Raw genomic sequence first — 25,374 nt, 5'->3', positions numbered from 1 at the left:
AGATAGTATAGCAAAAAGGAGAGGAGCACAGAGTTCAGAATGAGGTGGGGTGGTTATTTAGCCTCTTTGGGGCTGTTTCTGATTCTAAAAAATAAGTATAATTATCATACCCAATTCACAGGTAGTTGGCAGTGTCCAGCACATGGTGAGTACTATTTAATATTTGCTATTATTACTATTGGCAAGTAAAGAAAAAAGAAAAGAAAGGAAAAAAAAATACCTATAATTCTATGAGCCTGAGATAAATACTGTTAACTCTTTGGGATATATGCTTCTATACTTTTGCCCTGGGTATATGCTTTATAAAAATGGTAGGTTCCATAATGTGGGATACAATATGATCACAGCTCTTATTTTCCCAATTAACCACTCATGCTTGCATGTGTCTCATTAGCAAGAAATCCAGGATCTTGAGACCACCCTGAATTATCCATGAACTTTGGGGGTTTATACTATGCCTGGAATAGTTCATGGCTGCTATTGCTTCATATGACCACATGGTGTCACTCTTGGAGCCTGATCCCAACCAGTCCATAGGACCTGCTGGTGAAAGATGCTGTTGTGTCCTTTTGAAAACAGGCTAAACTCAGCTAGGGGCTCGCAGGCTTGAGATCCCAAGCCTGTGGCTCTCAGCGTGTCGCAGCTCTCTTTCCTGTACACTTCCCCCTAGTTAGTGTGCCCGCTCGCTTCAGGAGCCCCAGGTTAGGACAGTATTTCCTTTTCTCCTTGGGAACCCACACCAGAGGCTTGTTTAAACCCTCCAAATATAAAGGGTCACATGACACCCCCTTATCCTAGTAGTGTGGTCACTGCCTCTTGTAGGGCACCAAAGTGGTTAGTTTTCTGTGAAAGATATTGTTTGCTCACCCAACGGCTACTTTCCTTCCTCTTCTTTACTAACGGAGGCAGCCTCCCATGGGGCCCACCTTCCCAGCTTCTCTTGCAGCTGGGTCACAGACATTGGCTCAAACCTGGCTGGAGGGTCTTGAGGGGATGCTGGCTGGGGGATTTCTGGGGAAGATTTTCCTCTCTGATAAATGCACATGAACATATTTCAGGAGAAATCTTCCTTATTGGGACTTCGCTGACGGTCCAGTGGTTAAGACTTCACCTTCCAATGTAGGAGGTGCAGGTTTGATCCCTGGTTAGGGATCTAAGATCCCACATGCCTCTCAGCCAAAAAACCCAAAACATAAGCAGTATTGTAACAAATTCAATAAAGACTTCAAAAATTGTCCATATCAAAAAAATCTTTAAAAAAAGAAAAAAAAAGAAAAGAAATCTTCCTTCTTATATGTGAGAGGGCAAACCTGCAGATGAAGGCTGAGGTAGCCAGCCTTCAAGAAGATCTGCAGGTAGCTTTGCCTCCTGGTTTTCATGCCCTTGTGTAGTCCTCTCCTGCAGTGAATCAGGGCTGGCCTATGTGACCGATTAGAATACAGCAGAATGCAGACTTATTGGGCTAGATTGTGAAAGATATTGAAGTTTCTGCCCTGGTCCCTATTGGATTGCTCCCTCTGGAGGGAGCAAGCCACCACACTGTAAGGACACATACCCCACTGTGAGGACGCTCAGGCAGATCTGCAGAGAGGAGTCAACAGCCAGTGCTGACTTGCCAGCCATGTGGGTGAGCCATGGGGGTCCTTGGAAGTGGACCCTCCAGCTCCAGTCAAGCCTTCAGGTGAGCACAGCCCCAGGTGACATCTCACTGCACCCACATGAGAGACTGAGCCACAACCCCCAGTAAGCTGCTCTTGAATTCCTGACCCACTGAAGCCATGAGGGATAATAAATATTGTTGCTTAAAGCCATACATTTGGGGGGGGGCGTTGTTATACAGCAATAGATAAGTACACAAAGGCCAACACTATAAAGATTTCAGAGAGGAAAGATGGAAAACACTGGCATCTTCGATGACATCATGGTGCCACTGAGTTCTCCCATCCAAGTACTAACCAGGCCCGACCCTGCTTAGCTTCCGAGATCAGATGAGATAGGGCGTGTTAGGGTGGTATGGCCGTAGACCATGGTGCCACTGAGTTAACCAACCCTGAAACCTCCTGCTTCCCGTCCCTTCGAGTGAGAGACGTACACACAAACTGCAAAGCTGAGTGGACCTTCTAGGGCCATCCAATCCCTCCACCACCATGGCTACCAACATTCAGATAGGGTAGTTGAGGCGCAGAGAGGGAAAGCCTCTTGTTTGCCCCTCGTAGTGTTGGACCCCAGGCTTCCTACATGGTCATCCGTGACTCTGTGTTGCCCCCCGCCAGCCTCCTGCTCCTGGGATGTGATGTTCTTCTGCTTTATTCCTAAAATGCCTCTGGGGCAAAGCCTCTTCATGCAGAACCCCTCTAGAGGTCAAATCCTGAATCCCTGGTAGGAACCCACCTTTGGAAGCCGAGGAGTCCAGGGCAGTCGGTCATATTCTGATGCTGTGCTCCTGGCCAACACCCAGTCTCCTGGATTTGACCAATCCCGGGGGTTCTGACTCTGTGAGCTGCTCCCTTGCTCTGAAAGCCAAGGCAGGGTGGCGTTCTGGGCTTGGCATAGTGAGGGCTGGACCTGGAAAGGGGTGACCATGACCAGTGTATCTGGGGCAGCTGCCTCTGGATGGGGGGCAGCTCTGTCTCAGTGTTCACTAGCTTCAGTGCTCTTGTGTAGTTTGCATGAGCGTGAGTGTGTGTGTGTGCTTGCGGGCTTGGTTTCTCACTCATGCACTCATACTTGAGGGTGTAGCTCTGCCTGTCACTCCTCGGCCCTGAGGGCAGGGCTGAGACCAAAGTCTCATCTATGTGTGCTGGGGAAAACCCTATTTTATTTAACACTGACATAGCATTTCCTCAACACCAGGCAAAGTTCTAGGAACATTTCAAACTCATTTAAGCCGCAACAACCCTATGAGGTATGTACTATCATTATCCCCATTTTATAAATTTATTTATTTATTTACTTTTGGCTGCGTTGGGTCTTCGTTGCTGCACGCGGGCTTTCTCTGATTGTGGTGAGCGGGGGCTACTCTTTGTTGCGGTGCACAGGCTTCTCATTGTGGTGGCTTCTCTTGTTGCGGAGCATGGGCTCTAGGCTCACGGGCTTCAGTAGTTGTGGCATGCGGACTCAGTAGTTGTGGCTCACGGGTTTAGTTGCTCCACGGCATGTGGAATCTTCCTGGACCAGGGCTTGAACCTGTGTCCCCTGCATTGGCAAGTGGATTCTTAACCACTGTGCCACCAGGAAAGTCCTAAGCATCTTTTTATATGCATGTTGACCACTTGCATATCTCCTTTGGAGAAATATCTATTTAAGTCCGTTGCCCATTTTTTAAAAAATTTATTTATTTATTTTTTATTATTTTTGGCTGCGTTGGGTCTTTGTTGTGGTGCACGGGCTTCTCATTGCAGTGGCTTATCTTGTTGCGGAGCACGGGCTCTAGGCGCGCGGGCTTCAGTAGTTGTGGCACGCGGACTTCAGTAGTTGTGGCTCTCGGGCTCTAGAGCGCAGGCTCAGTAGTTGTGGCACATGGGCTTAGTTGCTCTGTGGCATGTGGGATCTTCCCAGACCAGGGCTGAAACCCGTGTCCCCTGCATTGGCAGGCGGATTCTTAACCACTGCGTCACCAGGGAAGCCCCATTGCCCATTTTTAATTGTTTGTCATTTTGTGGTTTATCTTTTTATTTAGAAATAATTTTCAACTTACAGAAAAATTACAATATTGTACAAAGAAACCCAAGGAATCTTTACCCAAATTCATCTATTATTAACATTTTGCCACATTTGCTTTCTTGCTATATCTTTTTTTTTTTCCTGAACCACTAGAATGTAAGTTGCTTACAGGATGGCCCTTTACCCCTAAATGCTTCAGTGCAAGGATTTCACTTACATAACCGTAGTGCAGTCATCAACTTCAGTAACTTCAACACTGATCTATTTCTTCCTAATCTATCATCTACATTCCAATTTTATCAATTGATCCAATAATATGCATTTCATCCTCCAGTTTAGGACCCAGTCCAGGATCCCATGTTGCATTTAATTATCATATCTCTTTCATCTCCTTTAATGTGAAACAATCCCTCAGTCTTTCTTAGTCTTTTGTGACCTTGACATTTTGAATAATACAGTTCCTTTAAAAAAATAGTCTTCTATACTCTTACCATCTGATCTAGCAATTGTGCTTCTTGGTATTTACCCAAAGGAGTTAAAAACTCATGGCCACACAAAAACTTGCACATGGATGTTTTTTATCAGCTTTATTTATAATTGCCAAAACTTGCAAGCATCCAAGATGCCCTTCAGGAGGTGAATGGATAAACCACGGCCCATCCAGACAATGGAATATTATGCAGTACGAGGAAGAAATGAGAACCTGCCAAAGGGGCAGCCGGTGGTGCCCAGCTCACCTGCGTCAGCGCGGGTCCCGGGGCTCCAAGTCCCTGCCCTAGGCTGGTAGGACCTGCTCCCTTCCCTTGCCTCAAGGTGCTCTTCAGAATCTGAAAAGGAAGAAGTTGGGGGCATGGTGCCCATGAACTCTGGCGCACACCAGGGACATCTTTCGTCCCCAGGTCCCTCCCCGAGCTTGAGGTCAGAACAGAGATGAGAGTCTAGAGGAGAAAGGAAACTTGCCCCTTGGGCTGATGCCCACGCCGGGAAAGCTCTGGCTGACTCTTTGAGGCACAAGCATCTCGGTCTTCATTTTACAGATGAGCAGACTTGAAGCTTAGAGGAACCCATTCATTTCTTAATCCAACAGTTAATTAAAGCACCTACTTTGTGCCAGGCCCTGGGTTAGGCTCTGGAGAGACAATCACGAGCAAGACACACGCTCACGAAGAAAGACACAAAACATAAGGGAGTGGTGCCCAACTGAACTTGAGCCCGCAGAGGTCCGCACAGGGGTGCCCAGGAGCCCTGGGACCACGCCAGCTCTGCCACACATGTATCAATACAGAGTGGCGGGCTGCCTCCCTGGACCTCTGTTTCTCCATGAGGAAGTAGAGGACATCTGCTTCCTTCCCTTAACTTTCTGGAAAGAAGGCCAGGGAGGAAGAGCCCTCTCTCCCCCAAGGTCTTGGTTCTTTTGGACAGGTCCACTTGCCAGAAGACCAAGGGGGCTTATTTCTGCCGAAGCTGCAGGGATAGGCCTCAGGGCACGGAGCCCTAGTGACCTCACTGCCGGAGCAGGTGCAGGGGGAGGAGGGGGATGGGATAGTTTGTAACTCAGGGGCACAATCTTTAGACACAGGGCCTCCTCCTCTCTCAAACACTGAGTGGCTGGAGACCCAGGGGCTAGAGCTGTCTCCCTACATGGTCTTTATAAAGCAGTGCTGGAGAGCTGGGGCTGGACTAAGAGCTGCTGGCAGATAGATCTGGGTTCCCGTTCTGATTCCAGTGGGTACTAACCGTGGCTGTGGGCAGTTCACTTAAGCCCCTCTGAGTCTCAGTTTCATCCCAGAAATGGAGGAAATGACTGTATAGAGGCGTTGGGAGATCAAATGAGATAATGCATTTAAAATGCTGTACAGTGGTTAAGAATCCGCCTGCCAATTCAGGGGACAGGGGTTCGAGCCCTGGTCCGGGAAGATCCCACATGCCGCAGAGCAACTAAGCCCGTGCAACACAACTACTGAGCCCGTGCGCTGCGACTACTGAAGCCCCTGCGCCTAGAGCCCGTGCTCTGCAACAAGAGAAGCCACCGCAATGAGAAGCCCGCACACTGCAACAAAGAGTAGCCCCCGCTCATCGCAGCAAGAGAAAGCCGTGCGCAGCAATGAAGACCCAGTGCAGCCCAAAATAAATAAATTAAATAAATAAATTTTTAAAAAAAGAAGAAGAAAAAATGAGTTCTCAAGCCGTGAAACAACATGGAGGAAACTTCAATGCAAATGACTAAGAGAAAGAAGCCAATCTGAAAGGGCTACATAGTGTAAGATTCCACCTATATGACATTCTGGAAAAGGCAAAACTATGGAGACAGTAAAAATATCAGTGGTTGTCAGAGGATGAGGGGAGGGAGGGATGAATAGGCGGAGCACAGAGGATTTTAGGGCAATAAAACTATTCAGTAAGACACTATAATGGTGAGGACATGCGGTACGTTTGTCCAAACCCATAGAAGGTACCACACCAAGAATGAACCCTAATGTAAACTATGGACTCTGAGTGATAATGATGGGTCAAGTTCATCAACTGAAGCAAATGTCCCACTCGGGGGTGGTGGGGTACTGATAATAGGGGAGGCTATGCGTGTGAGGGGCAAATGGGAGTAAAGAGTAAAGAGGGGTCAATGGGAAATCCTAACCTTTTGCTCAGTTTTGCTGTGAACCTAAAACTGCTCTAAAAAATAAAGTCTACTGGGCTTCCCTGGTGGCGCAGTGGTTGAGAGTCCGCCTGCCGATGCAGGGCACACGGGTTCGTGCCCCCGGTCCGGGAGGATCCCACATGCCGTGGAGTGGCTGGGCCCATGAGCCATGGCTGCTGAGCCTGCGCATCCGGAGCCTGTGTTCCGCAGCGGGAGAGGCCACAACATTGAGAGGCCCGTGTACCGCAAAAAAATAAAAATAAAAAAATAAAGTCTATTAAAAAAATAGTGTCCCTCATTTGGGTTTGTCTGATGTTTCCACGTGATTAGATTGGGGTCATGCATTCCTGGTGGGAACCCTGCCCCTCGGTGGTGATGCTATTTTAATCCTTTGGTCAAGATGTTGCCTGATTCTCCTCCTGTATCGTTACCCTTCCTCCCACCTGCTACTAATAAACAATCTGTAAGAGCATGCCAATATCTTTCCCCTCATCAGAAATCTCCCCCTAAACTTCACATCCAATGTTGAGTTTTGCCCACAGGCTGCCTTCCTGTCGGCCGTCCTTCACTGTCTTTGTTTCTCCAGATAGGACATCACCCAGGAGCAGGTTGGCCTCCACTTCCGGTCCAGTCCAGTATTGCTCTCCTGGCCAACACCCAGCCTTCCTGATCTGACCCGGGTTCGAGTCCCTCATTCACAGCCCATCTCATGTGTGGCAGCCAGACCTTCCCACAGCGAGTGGGACTCTGGGAGACTTATCTCACTTCCTGTCCTGCAAAGCTTCTCTTTCTCACGGCAGCTACCATAGCCGCAGGCTAGGTCAAAAGGACCAGCTACCCTGGGTGGTGAGGCCAGGAGCTCTCTTCCCCCCAGCAGGCCTCAGGGGCTTTGGATGATGAAATCTCACCTTCGAGGCTGCACTGGGCTCAGTAGAGACCTGCAGTAAGATACCGAGCGGTTAGGGCCGCTGCTTTGAGGTTGGGAGGCTGGGAGCCCACAGGAAGTGACTCGGTGCAGAGCTGATGCATCTTTACCCCGGCACCCATCCCGGGACGGGAGCTGCAGGCTGGCGAGGCTGGGGGCATGTCCGCGGAGTGCGGGGAACCTGGGCCCGAGGGGCTTCAGGGCTGGTTCCCGGGGCCAGGCTGGCACTCAGGGGCCATGGGCTCAGGTCCGTGCCCCTCTCCATCCACGCCCAGCCCCTGGAACCTGCCCCGCTGGAGAGCTTACGTGGCTGTGGCCGTGCTCTGCTACATCAACCTCCTGAACTACATGAACTGGTTCATCATTGCAGGTGAGAAGGAGACGGGCATCCTGGGCGGCTCTTGCCCATCTACCTGCTGGCTGCCCTGCCACCGGCCGGCGCTGTGTATCCACAGTGGCCTTCTGTCCAGCAGACCTTCTTCTTGTGCAGCACATCCCTGCTATTCTTACCCCCGCCTGGTTTCAGCCCGGCCTGAAATGGGGGAGAGCCAAATGAGTTCCCAGTCCAGCCCCAAACTGTATACGCACCCAGGTGTGGGTGCACAATGGTGGTGGGTGGGTGAGGACAGCAGGGAGGACTGGGCCTCGGGCAAAGGTCTGGCGGTTCTGGGTGGAATGTCGGGGTGAGGTCGTGGAGGACGGGGTGGCCTGGCCCTGCTCCCAAGCAACAACTAGCTGGCTGGTTGTTTCTGGAGCAGCATGCTGCGTGCAAACTTCGCACATTCTGCCTTCCTTCCTGTAGGCCCCAGGGCTCAACCTGCTGTGTCATCATGTCACTCACTCATGGACTTATTCATTTGTCCACTCATTCATTCATTCATTCATTCAAGATTCAGCCTTTTCTCTCTTGATCGTGGATTCATTCAAGATCGACTGAGCACTCTGGGCCTTGGGGACCCTCTGGTGGGCCTCGGGGACCCAGGGGAGGGGAAGTCAACCTTGTAGCTCCTGAACTCAGGAATGAGCCTCACGGGGCAGAGGGACAGAGGAGCCTGGGGAGCTCCGAGGAGGTGCTTGCAGCAGGCGGGGCCCTCCTCCGAGGCCAGGATATGGATTCATCAGTGACCAGCTCACAGCTGTGGAATGAATGGGCCTAGGGTTGCAGATAGCACCAGACCCAGTGGGCGTGTCTGTCTTCGAGGAGCTCAGAGGGATACAGGACACATGTAGAAGTGGCTCTAATCCAGGACAGACTCGGAAGAGCATCATTTGTGCAGCCCCAGGACGAAAAACTGAGGGTTCCGACAGAATTCACGGAGGAGGGGCGTATGGTTTGGGTCTTGAAGGCTGAAAAAATCGGTGAAGCAGGGAATGGGGTCAGGCAAGGGTGTTCAGAAAGAGGGGTCAGCGTGAGCCAAAGCACGTGGGGCCAAAGTGCACGCTCTGATCAGGAGAGGAGCTGGGGGAAGCAGCAATTTATTCTAAAAGGGTGTTTGGGGCTGGATCATAGGTTTCTTGGGGGCCAGGCTGGGAGCTTGCACTTTCTGCTGAGGCCGTGGGGAGCAAGTGGGGAGACTGTAATCAGAGTGGAGGCCCTGATGGAGGCAAGAGGAGATGGGGAGGTCAGTCAGAGGCTACCACTAGGATTAGACTGGAGCTGGGGAGGCATGAGTTGGATTGGGGGTGGAGGGCATAAAGGGGAGAGGAGGGGGCAACCAGGCGTGTGGAGCTCTTTCAGCCCTGCAGGCTGGGATCCCTGCTTTCCTGGGAGGCCGCTGGCTGGGCTGTCAGTCCCTGAGTCCTCCCGGCCTGAGGCACTTTGGGAATTCCTCTGGCTGTGTGAGTAGCAAGGCTGTGGCTATTGGGCTGAGGGAGGCCAGGGGAAGTGAAACCCCACAGAGCGCCTGGGGACGGTTGGAGCAGGTGATTGTCAGCCACAAGAATTCTCTGGTGTGAAGCAGGTCTTTGGGAGGCCAGAGGGACAGAGGAAAGACAAAAACAAGGCTGGGACTTCCCTGGTGGCACAGTGGTTAAGAATCCACCTGCCAATGCAGGGGACACGGGTTTCAGCCCTGGTTCGGGAAGATCCCACATGCCGCGGAGCAACTAAGCCTGTGCGCCACAACTACTGAGCCTGTGCTCTAGGGCCCACGAGCCACAACTACTGAGCCTGCACTCTAGAGCCCAAGAGCCACAACTACTGAGCCCGAGTGCCAGAACTACTGAAGCCCACGTGCCTAGAGCCCGTGCTCCACAACAACAGAAGGCACTGCAATGAGAAGCCCGCGCACTGCAACGAAGAGTAGCCCCAGCTCGTCGCAACGAGAGAAAGCCGTGCACGGCAATGAAGACCCAACGCAGCCAAGAAAAACAAAGAAAAACCAAAAAACAAAAGACAAGGCTGGCCCCGCACTGGGGCCCTGCCTGCCTGCAGAGCAGCGCAGGACTGTGGGGAGCCCAGGAGCAGCCAAAACAAGGGGCTGAGTCCCAGTCCCCCAGATGAGTGCGAATATAGAGAATTTTTACTTAGCCATTTACTTTGTTTACCTGTGTTGTCTCTTGCCACTGAATGTGTCTAATTCGTGTAAGTAAAAGTATTAAAAGGGAAGGAAAGACATACAAGTTGGTATCTGGATGCTGTGACAGTTGGGTACAAAGTGAATATCAGAACAAAACCCTCTCACTTTGCTTCTCTGTTTCTTCCATCTTTTTCACCCGCTGGCTGGTCTTACAGGTGTGGATGTGGAGCTTTCTTCTCCATCGTGGGGGTGTTTCTTCAGGGCTCCATTTCAGGGCTCTAGGTGGGAGGGTAGACCCAGATCCCCTAATTCCAGCTGTACAGCCATAGGTGGCTGGAGCCTCTGTTTCTCCATCTGTATAATGGGGACAGTGATACTGAGGGCACTCAGCCACCTCATAATTCAATCAAAGTGATGACAGGGTCAGAGCCTCACAGCTCAGATGAGCAGGTGCCTGGGACCGTGACTAACTCTGAAGTACCACCAAGGGGCTGAGGGGATTTCGGCCTAGCAATCTCTTGGAGGGGCTTCAGATCAAGAGCCTGCCACCCTCAGGGGCCAAGGTCGGACCTAAGTGGGACCTAAGTGGGACCCTCTGAAGCTCTCACGGGCATTCCATGTTTGTGTGTTCATGCCTCTGGAAGAACATGCTTGTGTGTGCATGTGTGCAGGCCAGGGCACATATGCCTTTACATGTACATGCTCATGCATGTATATGTATGTCTGTGAATGTCTGGAGTTTGTATACAAGCAGGGCTGCACAATCCCAGGGACTTTCATTTACACTGTAGTCTAAGTGAATGGCTGCCGTCACTATGACTATGACGTGAATGGCAGCCCTGCACGTGTGCAAATGCATGCATGCCTGTGCGTGTGTCTTTACGTGTACATCTCAGTGTACATATGTCCAGGTGTATGAGACTGGGCTTACATGCCTGTGAGTGCAGGCTCCTGTATGTGTATGTCTCGGTGCCTCTGGGAGTAGACGTCTCTGGGTGTGCCTGTTTGTATGTAGCTGTGTGGGTCTGCATGTCTGTGTGCCTGCATGACTAAGTGTCATGCTTGTGCATGAATGTGTGTGTATATCTGTGCCTTTGGGCTGTGCTGGCTCCTGTATCTGTGTGTGTGTGTGTGTGTGTTTGTGTGCATGTGTGGGAGAGAGGGGAAGAGAACAGTGGGCCCGGGTGCCATACCGGTGCTGTGCTGGTCGGCTGCAGGCCTGTCCCAAATGCAGGGGCAGCTGCCTTTAGAGGCCCGGCAGGCAACTTCCCATTGCCTGAGCACTGTCCGTCTGCCCACAGGAGTCCTGCTGGACGTACAGAAGTTTTTTGAGATCAGTGACAGCAATGCTGGTTTGCTTCAGACAGGTAAGGAGGGAACCCCCAGCCTGGGGCCCTGGGCTCATGCTGGGTAGGGGTCTTTCAGCAGGCCCTGCTCTGTGTCCATCTCCAGCTGCTGGGAAATGGGCGCCAGGCTGAGCCTCACTGAGTCCCTTGGCACAGAGGATGGGTGGTATTTGGGTGGGAGGGACAGTCTGGGTCGGAGAAGGAGGCAGCACAGGCTGAGATCTGGTGCCTGAACAGCCTCTTAGGGTTTGAGGGTAGGAGCTGTGGAAGAAGCAGCGGGAGCCGGGGCTGGAAAAGGCTCCCGAGTGGAGTTGGTCACTCATTCTTCACGTCTGTTAAGCTCAGCTTTGTAGCCGGGGTTGAGAATTTCTGATGTGTGCTTTCCTCTCACGGACCTGATCACTAGGACACAGACAGCCAGACAGTGGACTTCCCTGGCAGTCCAGTGGTTAAGACTCTGGGCTTCCACTGCAGGGGGCATGGGTTCGATCCTTGGCTGGGGAACTAAGATCCCACTTGCCTCGAGGTGCAGCCAAAAAAAATAAAAAAGGTAGACAGAGACACGTACCCCGCCCATGGGCTCAGGTGGGGTCTGGGCCCACTGGGGCCTACATTCCAGCAGTGGGGAGCAGCCACACCTCCCATTCCAAGGTTGGGGCGGTTGGGGTCACGAGGCATTAACTTTTCCCCAATGTCTGGATGGCGACACACACATGCCCACGCACATGTATGCACACACGGTCACAACACAGGATACACGTGTGTGTTCTTTACAGTTTTGAGAGAATTCATGTACAGATCAATCCCGTATATTTCTTTCCTAAAATAGATCTGCCTGAGAACAAGCATCTGGCTCTTTTTTTCCCACCTCCCCTTTAATACTCACCTGTCCACCATTTTAAAATTTTATTTATTTATTTATTTGGCTGTGCCAGGTCTTAGTTGTGGCATGTGGGATCTAGTTCCCTGACCAGGGATCGAACCTGGGCTCCCTGCATTGGGAGCATGGAGTCTTAACCGCCGGACCACCAAGGAAGTTCCTGTCCACCACTTTTGGCAGGAAAATACACCCCTCCCCATTCTGAGTTTTACTAGGTATAAAACCCTCCAGGGTACTAGACAGAGGGACCCCTCGTGGCTGTTTGGCTTCTGTTGATGAGGCCCTGGGAATGGGGCAGAGAGAGCATCGGTAGAAACCAATTGGGGATGTTTCCTCCAGGCTACAAACCCAGGGATGGCAAGACGCCAAGCCTTATCTAGCTGTCCAGCCAAGCCTTATCTAGCTCATGTGTGACAGTCTACTATTTATCTACGATTGAGAATTCAGAAGTGAGATGGTTGTCTCAGGGAAGGGTATCAACACATTTATTTCAATAAAAAAAAAATGAAGCCAACATTTTAATATCTTTCTTATAGACAACCAGTCTGATTTGTCCTACTGATTTGGCAAATGAGGACTGGCTTTGCCCATAAGCCTTTATGGTAGACATTTCCCATAAACTGAATGAGACTGATCTGCAGCCCTAAGGATTTGGATGAAAATATAGTTTAAAAATACAATCATGCTGGAAATCACATCCTTCTCAACTATTTAAACTTACGATAAAATGCCTCAGATGTCAGCTGAAAACATGCAAAAAGGTACAGAGTTCTGTGAACCGAGGCACCGAGCAAAAGAGGTAGATCACTGGTTAGACCACTGTATTTTCCAATTGCTCCTGTCTCGGGGCTGAGGCCGGCAGCTGATGCTCATCTTCCAGTCATATTGTAGCCAAAGGGAGACTGTCTCGGTTCAATACCCACAACCTTCTAGATTAAACAGATAATGGAATCTGAGTCAATATTTCCCTTCCCTGCTTCTTACCATGGTGAACAGGATTATTACTACAAGGCCCCTGATAAGTGAGTTGTGGGGAGGGAGAAGTTTGTGTGTATGAGAGAGAGCGGGAGGAAGCCGGTGAACACGGGGACGTGCTTGTGAGTGTGTAGTGGGGAATGTGCGTGTGCGTGTGTGTGTTTGAGACTGGATGAAGGGAAGGAGTTTCTCTGCAGAAGCAGCCCAAAGAGGTGTGTGGAAAGGGCAGTGGGCTTGGAGGCCTGATGACCAGGCTTGTCCCCAGTGGCCTCAGGTGAGTCTTTTCACCTTTCTGGGTCACCGTGCAATGGCCCTAAGACCCACCCTGCTGTCTGTCTGCAGGGTTGTAGACTGGAGGAAACCGATGACTCAGAGGGCACGGTGTAGCTCTAAGAGTGGGGTGGAAGGTGGGGGGAAGCAGTGGTCAGACACCCCTCACCCCACCACTATGGGACAGAGAAGCTGCTGGAGTTAGTTAACTGATTTACAATATTTAAAACGGACACTGATGTGGACCTTACCATGTGCCAGGTGCTAGTCTAAGGGCTTAATAACATTAACTCATTTAATCTCACAACAATCCCACGAGGCAGGGATTATTATTATGCCCATTTTACGGATGACGAACCTGAGGCACAGAGAGGCTATGGGGCTTGCTGAAGGTCACACAGCTGGTAAGTGACAGAGCTGGGGTTCAAATCCAGGTAGCTGCTTATAGAGTCCTTCTCTGAACCCTGTGCTCCTTAATTACTCCCACCTTGTCACAGAAATGATTTTAATCTGGAGAGCGAAGGCGTGCCTGCCTTCCACTTGGGGGCAGGCTTCTCCATCCCAGGAGATCTGCAGGTTTAAGGTATTTATATCCTGTAAAGGATCCCTACCCCAAATCTCATACTTTTATGAGATTTGGGGAAATATTTTATAAGCTTTAGGTAAAGAAGATGTGCATTAACAAGACACAAAATGAGTCCCCCCAGAGGAAGATTGATAAATTTGACTACATCAAAGCTAAATTCTTCTGTATGATGGTGATTGAAACTGTAAGTGCAATTAGCAATAATAATAGATGACATTTGTTGGACATTTACATAAAGCCTGTCACCGCCTTTTATATGCTTTATTTTATTTAATCTTGCCCCTAACCTTATGGGGGAAATACTATTACTATCGTACTCTGTAGATGATAAAAGGAAAACAGGAGAGTTAAGGATTTTGTCCAAAGTCACACAACTAGGAAGTGGTGGGGTCAGGATGTGAGCCCAGGTATTCAGTCGCAGAATTTGCATTTTAAATCCTTAAAACAAATATAAAGGACTGGGAGAAAATTATCAACAAAGAGCCCGATAGAAAAATAGGCAGAGGATGTGAACACAGAGACTGCTACTCAGCCTCACTTGGAAAAAGAACAATGCGGATTAAAACGTCAGCGAGACGCCATTTGTGTTTCAACCATTAAATGAACAAAAATAAATCGATTGATCCTAGCAAGTGTCAGCAAGCAATATACATACTTCTATTCAAGTGTAAATTGATACAGCCTTTTGGGGGGCCTATTTTGGCAGTAGTTATTATATATTTAAATGCCGTTCACACCAAAGACCTTTCTCAGCGGAGGATTAGGTCAAACCATATTAAACTGCCGTTTTTGTAGGTCAAAACTGGCTTAATTTCCGCAATTGCCTATGCTCAACCCAGTACTAGAGCGGGTCAGGGCAAAGTGGGAGGGGCTGGAACCTGAGCTGGGACGAATCTGGACATTCATTGGGCTCAGGAAATGTCAATCATTTGTGCTCCTGAATGAAGACGCAGACGCTGGGCGGGGCGCCCCAAAGCCTAAGGCCCTTGGGTGGTGGGACCGGGTGGAGGAGGGTCAGACCTTGCCCAGGCCACCTGGCGGCTCCCGGAGGCAGCGGAGGAGGGCGGAGGAGATTTTATTTGAGGAACAGAAGCAGTGAAGGTAGTTATCCACGTGGTACAGTCAAGCAAAAACGTAGCAGTTTCTTTGTCTTCGCAGAATAGCAAAAGCATTCACTAATCCCGTCACCAATTCATAAACGTTTAGTACTTTAAAAAACGGTATAAATACAACTGCAGGGTCAGGGGAATGTTTTACCTACTTAGGAAGACCAAATCTTTTCCAGCCTCCAGGGGCCGCTGGTTTATAATCACTATGCTCATTCTAAACCGTGCTCTTCCGCTCGGAGCAGGCACCTGGCCCGCCCCCCGCCCCCTCTTGCCTTCCACGCCCTGCCTCCAGCCGGGGCTTGAGAGCAAAATCCCTGTGAGTTCTGAGAGACAGGGCCCTGGCAGCTCCACGCCGGGCTCTGTGTTCACTTCTGCCTCACGTTTACACGGCCTGGGAGGGGGATGTTGACTTCTCCACTGCTGGGCTGGTGCTCAGAGAGGTGGAGTTAGTAACCCAAGGCTGCACAGTGAGCAAGCAGCAGAACTGAGATTTGAGTCGGGGCCCTGCCCCCACCCTTCCCTCCCAGTCCCCCTGACTCTGGGCAGTGGTGGGGATTGGATTGGGGGATTCACCTTATCTTTTCCTCCTCCCGGCCTCCACCCACTGCCAAGCTTGTGGCGTCTGAGCCGGTTCCCTTTTCTGGGCCTGCTGGACCCATCTGCCCCCCGCCCCCACCCCCCTCCTCCTTTGTTGACCCGGGGATGCATGCTGCCCCCTGCGTGTCTCCTTCAGTCTTCATCGTCTGCCTGCTGCTGTCTGCACCCGTGTTTGGCTACCTGGGCGACCGACACAGCCGCAAGGTGACGCTGAGCTTAGGTATCCTGCTCTGGTCAGGAGCAGGCCTCTCCAGCTCCTTCATCTCCCCCCGGGTAGGTGCCCTCACCCCTTCCCAGGCCCCCGGGGGACCCTCCCCCACCTTCTTCCTCCCTGATCCAGCCCCAGCAGAGCTGCTTCTGCTCCACTGCAGGCTCCAGGCTGGCTGGGGGATTGTCTTCTAAGGGCTGAGAGAGGGGCCTTCTGAACAGGCTGTTGGACTTTCTTAACAGGGGCCTTCCTCTCTGGCATCTCCCGCTGCTGCCCATCGCTTCACTTCCGCCCGACTGTGCTGGGGCTGGGGGTGAGGGTAACTGCTGCTGTCTGCGGGAACTGGCCTGGTTAGCACAGATGATGCCCAGGAAGAGGGCTACTCAGGGCAGGGGGTTGGGGGTGGCTGTGGACACCAGCAGGGGGCACCCCTGTGGTTTGGGGAACCTGGACTGGGAGGATAATGAGGTGTCTGGAGCCCTGATCTCCTCCTCCTCCCTTGGGGCACGTGTCACCAGATGCCCTCAGGTCCGTCTGACAAATCCTCAGGTCCCCTTGCCCCGAGGGTGATTTCTGGAACTCACTGCAGTCTTTTGCCTGTTTGCCCAGTACTCCTGGCTTTTCTTCCTGTCCCGGGGGGTGGTGGGCATTGGCACTGCCAGCTACTCCACCACTGCGCCCACTGTCCTGGGAGACCTCTTCGTGAGGGACCAGCGAACCCGAGTGCTGGCCATCTTCTACATCTTTATCCCTGTTGGAAGGTTGGTATTACCCTGGATCCACTTCCATGTGTGGTAAACTGAGGCCCAAAGGAGTCAGAACAGGAGCCAGGCTGGGTGGAGGAGACATCAGAGCAGAAGGGCTTGGAATCCCAACTCTACCCCTTCCTCACTGAGTCACTTTACCTCTATGAACCTCAGTTTCTTCATCTGTAAATGGGACCAATAACACGAACTGATAGGCTATGGTGGGAGTTAGAGATACGTAATGAGGATGCTCCCTACATGGTAGTACACTCCAGGAAGGGGTGAGAAAGAGCAGCGCAGCAGTGTGGGCTGCACAGGGAGGGGCCGGCTCTGGGAGGTGAGGCAGAGAAATGTCTTAGGGCTGGGCCATGCCCTCCATAGTGGGGTAGGACAGAGTGGGTTTTGCAGTCAGGGCCCTGAACTCGGACTCAGGTTTCCTGAAACCTCCTGACTTGGGCAGGGCTGGGACTTGGGGAGGTGGGGTGGGTGGTCCCCAGATAGAGAGACAGTGGATGTTTGGGATGGGCCTGGAGCCAGAGGTCACCTGTGACTTGACCAAGGGCAGTGGACATCTGGGCCTCACGTGGCTCACTTTTCCCAGTGAAAAAGGCAATGAGCTGCAGAGAGCCGGCTCCCTGGGGTTGGGGCACCCCGGCTCAGGCTGGCCTTGGGGCCTCAGGGCTGTCTCCCTTCCCTCACTGCCCATTTCCCCTGCCCCCTGTCGCAGTGGTCTGGGTTACGTGCTGGGGTCGGCTGTGACGGAGCTGACTGGGAACTGGCGTTGGGCCCTCCGAGTGAGTCCAGCTTCCTTTTCTTCCCTCCGCTTTCCCCCTGGGCCGGCAGGGACTTTCCAGCCTCCGGTGGCCTTAGGCCCTTGGCACAGTATCTGGCGCCATGGGCGGTGTTCAGACATCAGCAGCTCAGACATTTGGGGCGTCCTATGGACCACGGCCTCTGGAAGTCATGCCCCTGGTTCAAATCCCAGCTGCTCAGTTTGCTAGCTTGCTAGCTGTGTGATCTCAAGCAAGTCACCTCCCTCTTCGGGGCCTCACTTTGCCTATCTGTAGAGTGGGGGAGTAAAGTCTACCTTATGGAATCTTGAGGATTAATGAGACAAGGGATAGGAAGACACTAGGGCAGGGCTGGTGTGGCAGATGGAGGTGTGGGCCTGGAAAAGGGACAGTTACTGGGGCAGCAAGTACTCAACAGTCAGGGTCAGTGTAGTCAAGCCTCCAGGTCTCATCCATGTCAGGCTCACAGGTCCCAATAGAGTAGTGTCTGTATAGGACAGACAGGTGTTAAGTCAAATCCCAAGGGGACCCCGCTCCCCAGAGAGGCTGTCCTCAGGGGTGGGGGGGTGAGAAACAGTGGTTTGTCACGCTCTGTGTATAACCAGCTCCCAGGAAGTGAGTCCCTCCCCAGCCTGGACCACAGAGTTCAGTCACTGCCAGGATCTCCTGCGTCGCAGGAGTGTGTGGCCCTGAGCTTCCTGGGCCCTCCTGTCCCCAGATCATGCCCTGCCTGGAAGCCGTGGCCTTGATCCTGCTTATCGTCCTGGTTCCAGACCCGCCCCGGGGAGCTGCTGAGAAGCAGGGGGTGGTGACCGTTGGGGGCCCAAGGAGCACCTGGTGTGAGGACGTCAGATACCTGGGGAGAAAGTGAGTGTCCCTGCTCGTCCCTGCATGTCACTGAAAACCCCTCTGTCTGCTCCAGCATCACTGACTTCCTTCCCTCCACCTCCAGAGAACCCTCCCTGACTGCCCCAGTGTTCACAACCCTCTTCCTTCTCTGAGCTCCCACTCACCAACTGAGACGCCCCTCCCCCACTCGGAGGCCCCCTCCCCCTAGCCGTGTGACAGAATACGGGCGGGGGAGAGGGAGGAAGACACTGTGAGCTCCAGCCTCGCCTCTGCCCTGCCTCATCCCAGAGTGACCTGAGACTTGGAGCCTCACTTCCCTCATTCATTCAATGGACATAGTTCTCCAGCTTTTCCGGCTTCTCAGGGTTACTGGGAAGATGCCCGAGTGAATCACCCACCTCTCTGAGCCTCATGGGAGAGCATCCCTCCTCTGTTCCAGGCATGGTCGGGGAGGCAGACAGGAGTCACCCACATGGTCAGGTCTCATGATTTACCAAAATATGGGGCACGGGCTTGACCCCACTCTCTTTGTTACAGACCCATGAGCCGAGTGGAGGGCACTCAGAGGAGGGTGGGGCAGCACAGACAGCTTGCTGGAGAATGTGATGCTGGATTTGGGTCTGTCAGGCTGGGGAGACTTGGTCAGGCAGAGAGGAGGGAGGAAGGAACAGCAGGAGGGAAGGTGTGGAGGTGGGAGGGGCAGGCTGCTTAGGGAGTGTCGGGGAGGATCTGGAGCCACCTGAGTGCCAGGGTGACCTGAGTGCCCAGGAGAGGGGGGAGTGGAGCGGATAGGAGCAGATAGGCCCCCGCAGCCCCAGCCCTCTCCTGGGTCGAGCCAGATCATTTTCTCTTACAGCTGGAGTTTTGTGTGGTCGACCCTTGGAGTGACAGCCATGGCCTTTGTGACTGGAGCTCTGGGCTTCTGGGCCCCCAAGTTTCTGTTTGAGGCCCGTGTGGTGCACGGGCAGCAGCTTCCCTGCTTTCGGGAGCCGTGCAACAGCCAGGACAGGTGAGGAGGGGCGTCTGGGTGCCCGGGTCAGGGGGGCTCTTGATGGGGAAGTTCGCAGGAGGTTCTGAGCCCCCAGATTCAGCCTCTGTGGGCTCATGGGGCTCTGGGCAGACACCAGGACTTGGGGGCCCGCTGGCAGGTGGCAGACCCGGTTTTAGCTTGGGCAGAGCCCCTGCTGCTCTGAGCGGCCACAGGCAGCTCCCTTGTCCTCTCTGGGCCCCAGTCCCTGTCTTCCTGCTCTTGGGCTGCTATGGGGGTTCAGAAAGCACTTGCGGTGGGTGAGGCTTCTTTGGGGCCTGTCCTTCGGAGGGACCCGTAGTGTGAGGTCATCCCATTTTGCAGATGGCAAACTGAGGCACTGGGATGCTTCATTACTTCTCTGGCTTAGGGATTTCACACATGCATTTGTATGTTCTCTGCCTCATTTGAGGCGTTGACAGTCCTGGGAAAGCTGCTCTTCTCACCCTGCTGTTCTCTTGTCCCCCCAGCTGACCCTGTTCTCCAGGGGCTCCGTGACCTCCTGATGGAGTGGGCATGTCTAATCCTCTCTTCTTTGCTTCCTCCTTCTCCCTGCTGATGCTTTCCAGTCTCCTTGCGGACCCCTCCTCCTCCCTGATCCTGCCCCGATGGGTTTCTCAGAGTTCCTCAGGGCTCCGTGTTCTCCCGTGAGGCCTCAGTGACACTAGTTCTCTGCTGGCAGCATTGACGTCTACCCCCCTTCTCCCCAGCCTCCTCTCTTGCCTCTACGTCCCTCCCTGATGCCCAGAGAAAGCTTCGTGTAATTTCCAGAATGTCCCCTGCTCCGTCACTTGCCTGTGCCTTTGCCCAAGCTGTGCCCTTTGCCCATAGCTACCTTCCCTTTTCTCATCATTACTTCTTACAAGGTTTAACTTTAGTTCAGGCCCTATGCTAAGCCCTTTACATGAAAAACCCTCTGAGGTTTTATAATAATAAACCCTAGTATTTGTGTATTACAAATGAGAAGGTGGAAGATCAGAGAGGTTAAACAAATTGTCCAAGGTCACACAACTCGAGTAGCAGAGCCAGGATTCAAACCCATCTGACTCCAAAGCTTCTGCTCTTAAGCTCCATGTACTGTTGCCTCTGGAGACTGCTTGGTACTGTTAATTGACTTGAACATCTCCCCACCAGCAGGCATACAGTGGGTGCTCAGGGAGCATCCAGTAAGTGAATGAATGCATCAAAGGATATTGTGATTTTTTTTTTTTTTTTTTTTGCCACACCAAGCAGCATGCAGGATCTTAGTTCCCTGACCAGGGACTTTTTTTTTTTTTTTTAAATCATTTATTTATTTATTTATTTATTTAATTTTTTGGCTGTGTTGGGTCTTCGTTTCTGTGTGAGGGCTTTCTCTAGTTGTGGCAAGTGGGGGCCACTCCTCATCGCGGTGCGCGGGCCTCTCACTATCGCGGCCTCTCGTTGCGGAGCACAGGCTCTAGACGCGCAGGCTCAGTAGTTATGGCTCACGGGCCCAGTCGCTCCGCGGCATGCGGGATCCTCCCGGACCAGGGCTCGAACCCGTGTCCCCTGCACCGGCAGGCAGACTCTCAACCACTGCGCCACCAGGGAAGCCCCCCTGACCAGGGATTGAACCCATGCCTCCTGCAGTGGAAGCGTGAACTCCTAACCACTGGACCGCCAGGGAAGTCCCAGGATATTGTGATGTTTATCCTGGCTCTACAGCTAGATTCTTGGGTCTCCCCAGAGGCAAAGACTGAGTCCTAAAAGTCCCACTGCAGCTTGAAAAAGTGGGGAAAAACCAGGACTCCATCCCACTTCAGGCATTAACTGGCTGTGTATTCCTGGGCCAGTGATTTCCCCATTCTCTGCTTCAGCCTCTTCCTCTAACTCAGCTTATTCCCAGAACCTGGGTGAGAAACTGTGTTAGGGTCCTAGGGCTGATGGAACGAATGGCCACACACTTGGTAGCTTCAAACAACAGAAATTTTTCCCATAGTTCTGGAGGCCAGAAGTCCATAATGGTTTCGCTGGGCCCAAACCAAGTTCAACAGGGCCACACTCTCGCTGCTGGCTCTTGGGGAGAATCCTTCCTTGCCTCTTCCAGCTTCTGGTGGCTGCTGGCAGTCCTTGGTTGTGGCCGCATCACTCCAAGCTCAGCATCCACGGTCACATTTCCTTGTCCTCTGTGTCTCAAATTTCCCTCTGCTTCCCTCTTTTTTTTTTTTTGAAGTACGCGGGCCTCTCACTGCTGTGGCCTCTCCCATTGTGGAGCACAGGCTCCGGACACGCAGGCTCAGCGGCCATGGCTCACGGGCCCAGCCGCTCTGCGGCATGTGGGATCTTCCCGGACCGGGGCACGAACCCGTGTCCCCTGCATCGGCAGGCGGACTCTCAATCACTGCGCCACCAGGGAAGCCCTGCTTCCCTCTTATAAGGACATTTGTAATTGCATTTAGGGCCCACCAAAAAATTGGAGGATAATCTCCCTACCTCAAGAACATTAATGTAATTACATCTACAAAGTCTATTTTGCCATATAAGGGAATATATTGTCACAGGTTCCAGAGATTAGGTCATAGATGTCTTGGGTTGGGGGGCATTATTCAACCTACCACAGGGTCCTGGTGTTCGGGTTCTGCACAGACCCTAGCTGTTGATACACCCTCCATAGTTAGGATAAGCCCGCGGGTGAGGGTGGTGGGGGAGCAGGAAGCTGCAGGACACAGGATTCTACTCAGCCAGAGGAAGAACTTCCAACATACAGAGCGGGCCCAGATGGAAGGGGCAGCATTAGGGTAATGAGCTTCCCACCCCTGGGGGCATGTAAGAAGGAGTTGGATAGCTGCTTGCCAGGGCCATTGTACAGAGGATCAGCATAGAACTTGCAGGCTTTAAGGACCCTCTTGGCTCAGAGTCTGATTCTGGGAAGGCTTTGTCGGGGTGGGGACATTTTGTGGTAGGTGTGTCCTCTGGCCACACCTCGGCTCAGGGGCACTGGGGGTCCCCCATCTACACCGCTTGTTTGAATAATCCTAAGTCTTAGAAAGGTCTCGAGACCTTGCCAAGGCTGGCTCAGACCGGGACTCAGAGGTAGATAGCATTCATCCGGGATTTGGGGTCACTTGACTGGGCTGAGCTGGAGCCTGGTACAGCTTGGAAGGCTAGGAAGGTTCGGTGAGCACCTTTAAGCTGCCTAAGGACACACATGCTTTGTTTGGAAGCAGAGGGCCAGGAGATCCTAGCTCTGCCAATGTGGGGCTGTGTGGCCTCGGACAGGTCTCTGCCCTCTCTGGGCTTTACACAATCTCCTATAAACCAAGGGGATGGGGCAGAGAAATTAACCCATTAGTCCTCAGCCTGTGGGACGGACATTTCACAGAAGTTGTTTATAAGAGAGGTAGTTTTTTGTGACACTCAATTTGTCAGTAACCATAGTGTTGCGTCTGTCATGTTCTTACCTCTTGGTGGGAGCCATGGAGGTAATATCAGGCACCTGGCACTTTTGGGAAGGTTTGGATCTGGGAGGGGATCCTGGCCAGGTGGAGAATGGTGGGTGGGGGCAGTGGTGCTCCAGGCTGAGGGAAGAGTGTGGGCCAAGGCAGGGAAGCCAGAAAATGTAGGGTGAGTTTAGAGAATTCCCAGTCATTTGTGCAGAGTGAGGGAAGGAGAAAAGAGGGGAGGTTACACAGGTCAGCAGGGGCCAGTCCTGCAGTGTTGGCTGGGAGCCTGCCCCGAGGACAACAGGGAGCCACTTAGGGGCTGGAAAGGTCCTAGTTACCTTCGTTTTTTCAAGAGTTCACGCTAGTCAGTCTCAGCATCCCTTTGGGCTTCTTTATTTTTTTTTTTTTTTATTTTTTTTTTTTTTTGTGGTACGCGGGCCTCTCACTGTTGTGGCCTCTCCCGTTGCGGAGCACAGGCTCCGGATGCACAGGCTCAGCAGCCATGGCTCACGGGCCCAGCCGCTCCGCGGCATATGGGATCCTCCCAGACCGGGGCACGAACCCGTATCCCCTGCATCGGCAGGCGGACTCTCAACCACTGCGCCACCAGGGAGGCCCTGGGCTTCTTTAAAAGGAGGCTTGGGGGACTTCCCTGGTGGTCCAGTGGTTAAGAATCCGTCTTCCAATGCAGGGGACGTGGGTTTGATCCCTGGTTGGGGAACTAAGATCCCACATGCCGTGGGCAACTAAGCCCGCATGCCACAACTACTGAGCCACAACTAGAGAGCCTATGTGATGCAACTAAGACCCGACGCAGCCAAAAATAAAATGAATAAATATTAAAAAAGAAGGCTTGGGGCTTCCCTGGTGGCGCAGTGGTTGAGAGTCCGCCTGCCGATGTAGGGGACACGGGTTCATGCCCCGGTCCGGGAAGATCCCACATGCTGTGGAGCGGCTGGGCCCGTGAGCCATGGCCGCTGAGCCTGCGCGTCCGGAGCCTGTGCTCCGCAACGGGAGAGGCCACAACAGTGAGAGGCCCGCGTACCGAAAAAAAAAAGTGAAAAGTATGAAATGGGGACAGCAACTAGTTTGGGGACTGAGGAGGATGGAATGGGGGTCTGTGGTTGAGGTCACCCAGCGTCAGGTCATGAAGGGCCACGTACACCACAATGAGCTGGAACCAAATCTGGTGGGTGTTTAAGAGCTGGTGGAGAATTTTAGGCAGGGGGTGGGCAGGGGCATAGTCAGATCTGTGTTCTAGAAAGCATCCTCTGGGGAACCTGTATGGAGCTTGTCCTAGAAGGACAGGTTTCTACAGGAGGGAGGTACAAGAGGGACCAAGTAGAGTTGAAATGGGTCTAGGAGTAGGTGGCAAAGGTAGTGAAGTTAAGAGGGGGCTACTTGAGAGGTGTTCAGAAACAGAGAGTGGAAGGATGGACTCAAGGAGGGAGGGTGTGTGGGACTTCACTGGCGGCCCAGTGGTTAAGACTCCGCGCTTCCACTGCAGGGGGCATGGATTCGATCCCTGGTTGGGGAACCAAGATTGTGCATGCTACACAGCCAAAAAAAAAAAGAGAGAGAGAGAGAGGGAGGGTGTGTACAATGCTGGTATATCATAGGAGCTCGATAAATAAATGCTTACTTACCTGCATTCCATTAGTATTGGGGCCTGGAAGGCGAGAAGGTTGGGGCCAGAGTGGGACTGTAGAATTAAGATTTCTGAGTGGGGCAGTGTTAGGTGGTGAAACAGTGGAGGAGATTGCTGGCAATGAGGCAGGCTGGGAGCTGGGGTGCTGGGGTGCTAGGAAGATCACCCACATGGCCAGTGGCATCCCCAGGATGAGGCAGGAAAGAGGATGGGAAGGGTAGAGGAGTACGTGGATCCCAGAGCAGGGTCCTAAGGACCCACGAGCATTGGTTAGGAGGGAGGGGAAGGGGCCCACTGCCATACTCTCTGTAGGTACCAGATCACGCACTGGGGGGTAGGTGGCTGGACCCCTATCCTGACGCCACCGGCTGACCAATCCCTCTCTCCTCTTTTCCATCAGCCTGATTTTTGGGGTACTGACTGTCGTGACTGGCCTTGTTGGGGTCATCCTGGGAGCAGAGGTTTCAAGGAGATACAAGAAAGTCAACCGGAGGGCTGAGCCCCTCATCTGTGCCGCCAGCTTGCTTGCTGCAGCCCCCTGCCTCTACCTGGCTCTCATCCTGGCCCCGACCACCCTCCTGGCCTTCTATGTAAGTGAGGGCCCCTTTGGAGCTGGGAGTGGAATGGGTTGGGTAGGGAACTCCTGTTTCACATAGGCTTACACTGTGCCAGGTCTTCATGTACATTACATTTATCCCTCCTTCCGGGTGGAGCTTTGTTATCCCCATTTAACAGATGAGTAAACTGAGGCTTACGAAGAGTAGCACAGCTAGGGGCAGAACTGGGATTTGAGCCTAAGCCTTTCTAAAGTGTGTCCTCTGAGCTCCTGGTTAATGCTTTGATTGGAGATAATGAGACCCCTTTATTCCCAGGACATGTTTTGAGTCCAAGAAGAAATAGGGTAATTCTCCCCAGGTTACAGATGAGGAAAGTGAGGTTCAGATTGGCCATAGCCAGTGCAGACACTGCTTTAAAGGTGACAGTATTAAGGATATCATATTTTCCAGATCCATATCCCATCACATCCCTTCATGTGCCTCACACTCCGGTTATACCAGTGACAGGTGCGCACATCTCCCAGCCTTTGCTTGTGTCCATTTCCTCTGCCAGGGGCACCATCCCCCTCTTCTGTGCATCCTAAAGTTGTTCTGCTGTAAGACCCAACTCAAAGGCCACCTTCTCCAAAGCCTTCCCAG

The 25,374-nt window shown here is 52.5% G+C and overlaps 1 protein-coding gene across 1 annotated transcript in view; it reads left to right on the top strand.

Moving 5' to 3' along the window:
• Positions 1 to 7,382: 7,382 nt before the first annotated feature.
• The window catches only part of SPNS3 (SPNS lysolipid transporter 3, sphingosine-1-phosphate (putative)), a gene marked incomplete at its 5' end in the record, with an annotated part of 44,792 nt that continues 26,800 nt past the window's right edge, over positions 7,383 to 25,374 (top strand). Inside the window, 8 exons of the mRNA XM_079724696.1 lie at positions 7,383 to 7,593; positions 11,044 to 11,109; positions 15,642 to 15,778; positions 16,323 to 16,474; positions 17,187 to 17,253; positions 17,969 to 18,117; positions 18,956 to 19,108; positions 24,579 to 24,768. Coding sequence (XP_079580822.1) covers positions 7,383 to 7,593; positions 11,044 to 11,109; positions 15,642 to 15,778; positions 16,323 to 16,474; positions 17,187 to 17,253; positions 17,969 to 18,117; positions 18,956 to 19,108; positions 24,579 to 24,768 — 1,125 coding nt within the window. The remainder of the gene's footprint in view (positions 7,594 to 11,043; positions 11,110 to 15,641; positions 15,779 to 16,322; positions 16,475 to 17,186; positions 17,254 to 17,968; positions 18,118 to 18,955; positions 19,109 to 24,578; positions 24,769 to 25,374) is intronic.

The sequence above is a fragment of the Hyperoodon ampullatus genome, assembly GCF_949752795.1.
Source record: "Hyperoodon ampullatus genome assembly, chromosome: 19".
Classification (NCBI taxonomy): Eukaryota; Metazoa; Chordata; class Mammalia; order Artiodactyla; family Ziphiidae; genus Hyperoodon; species Hyperoodon ampullatus.
The sequence above is the reverse complement of the archived record's forward strand: the minus strand, read 5'-3'. Positions and strand labels throughout refer to the sequence as shown.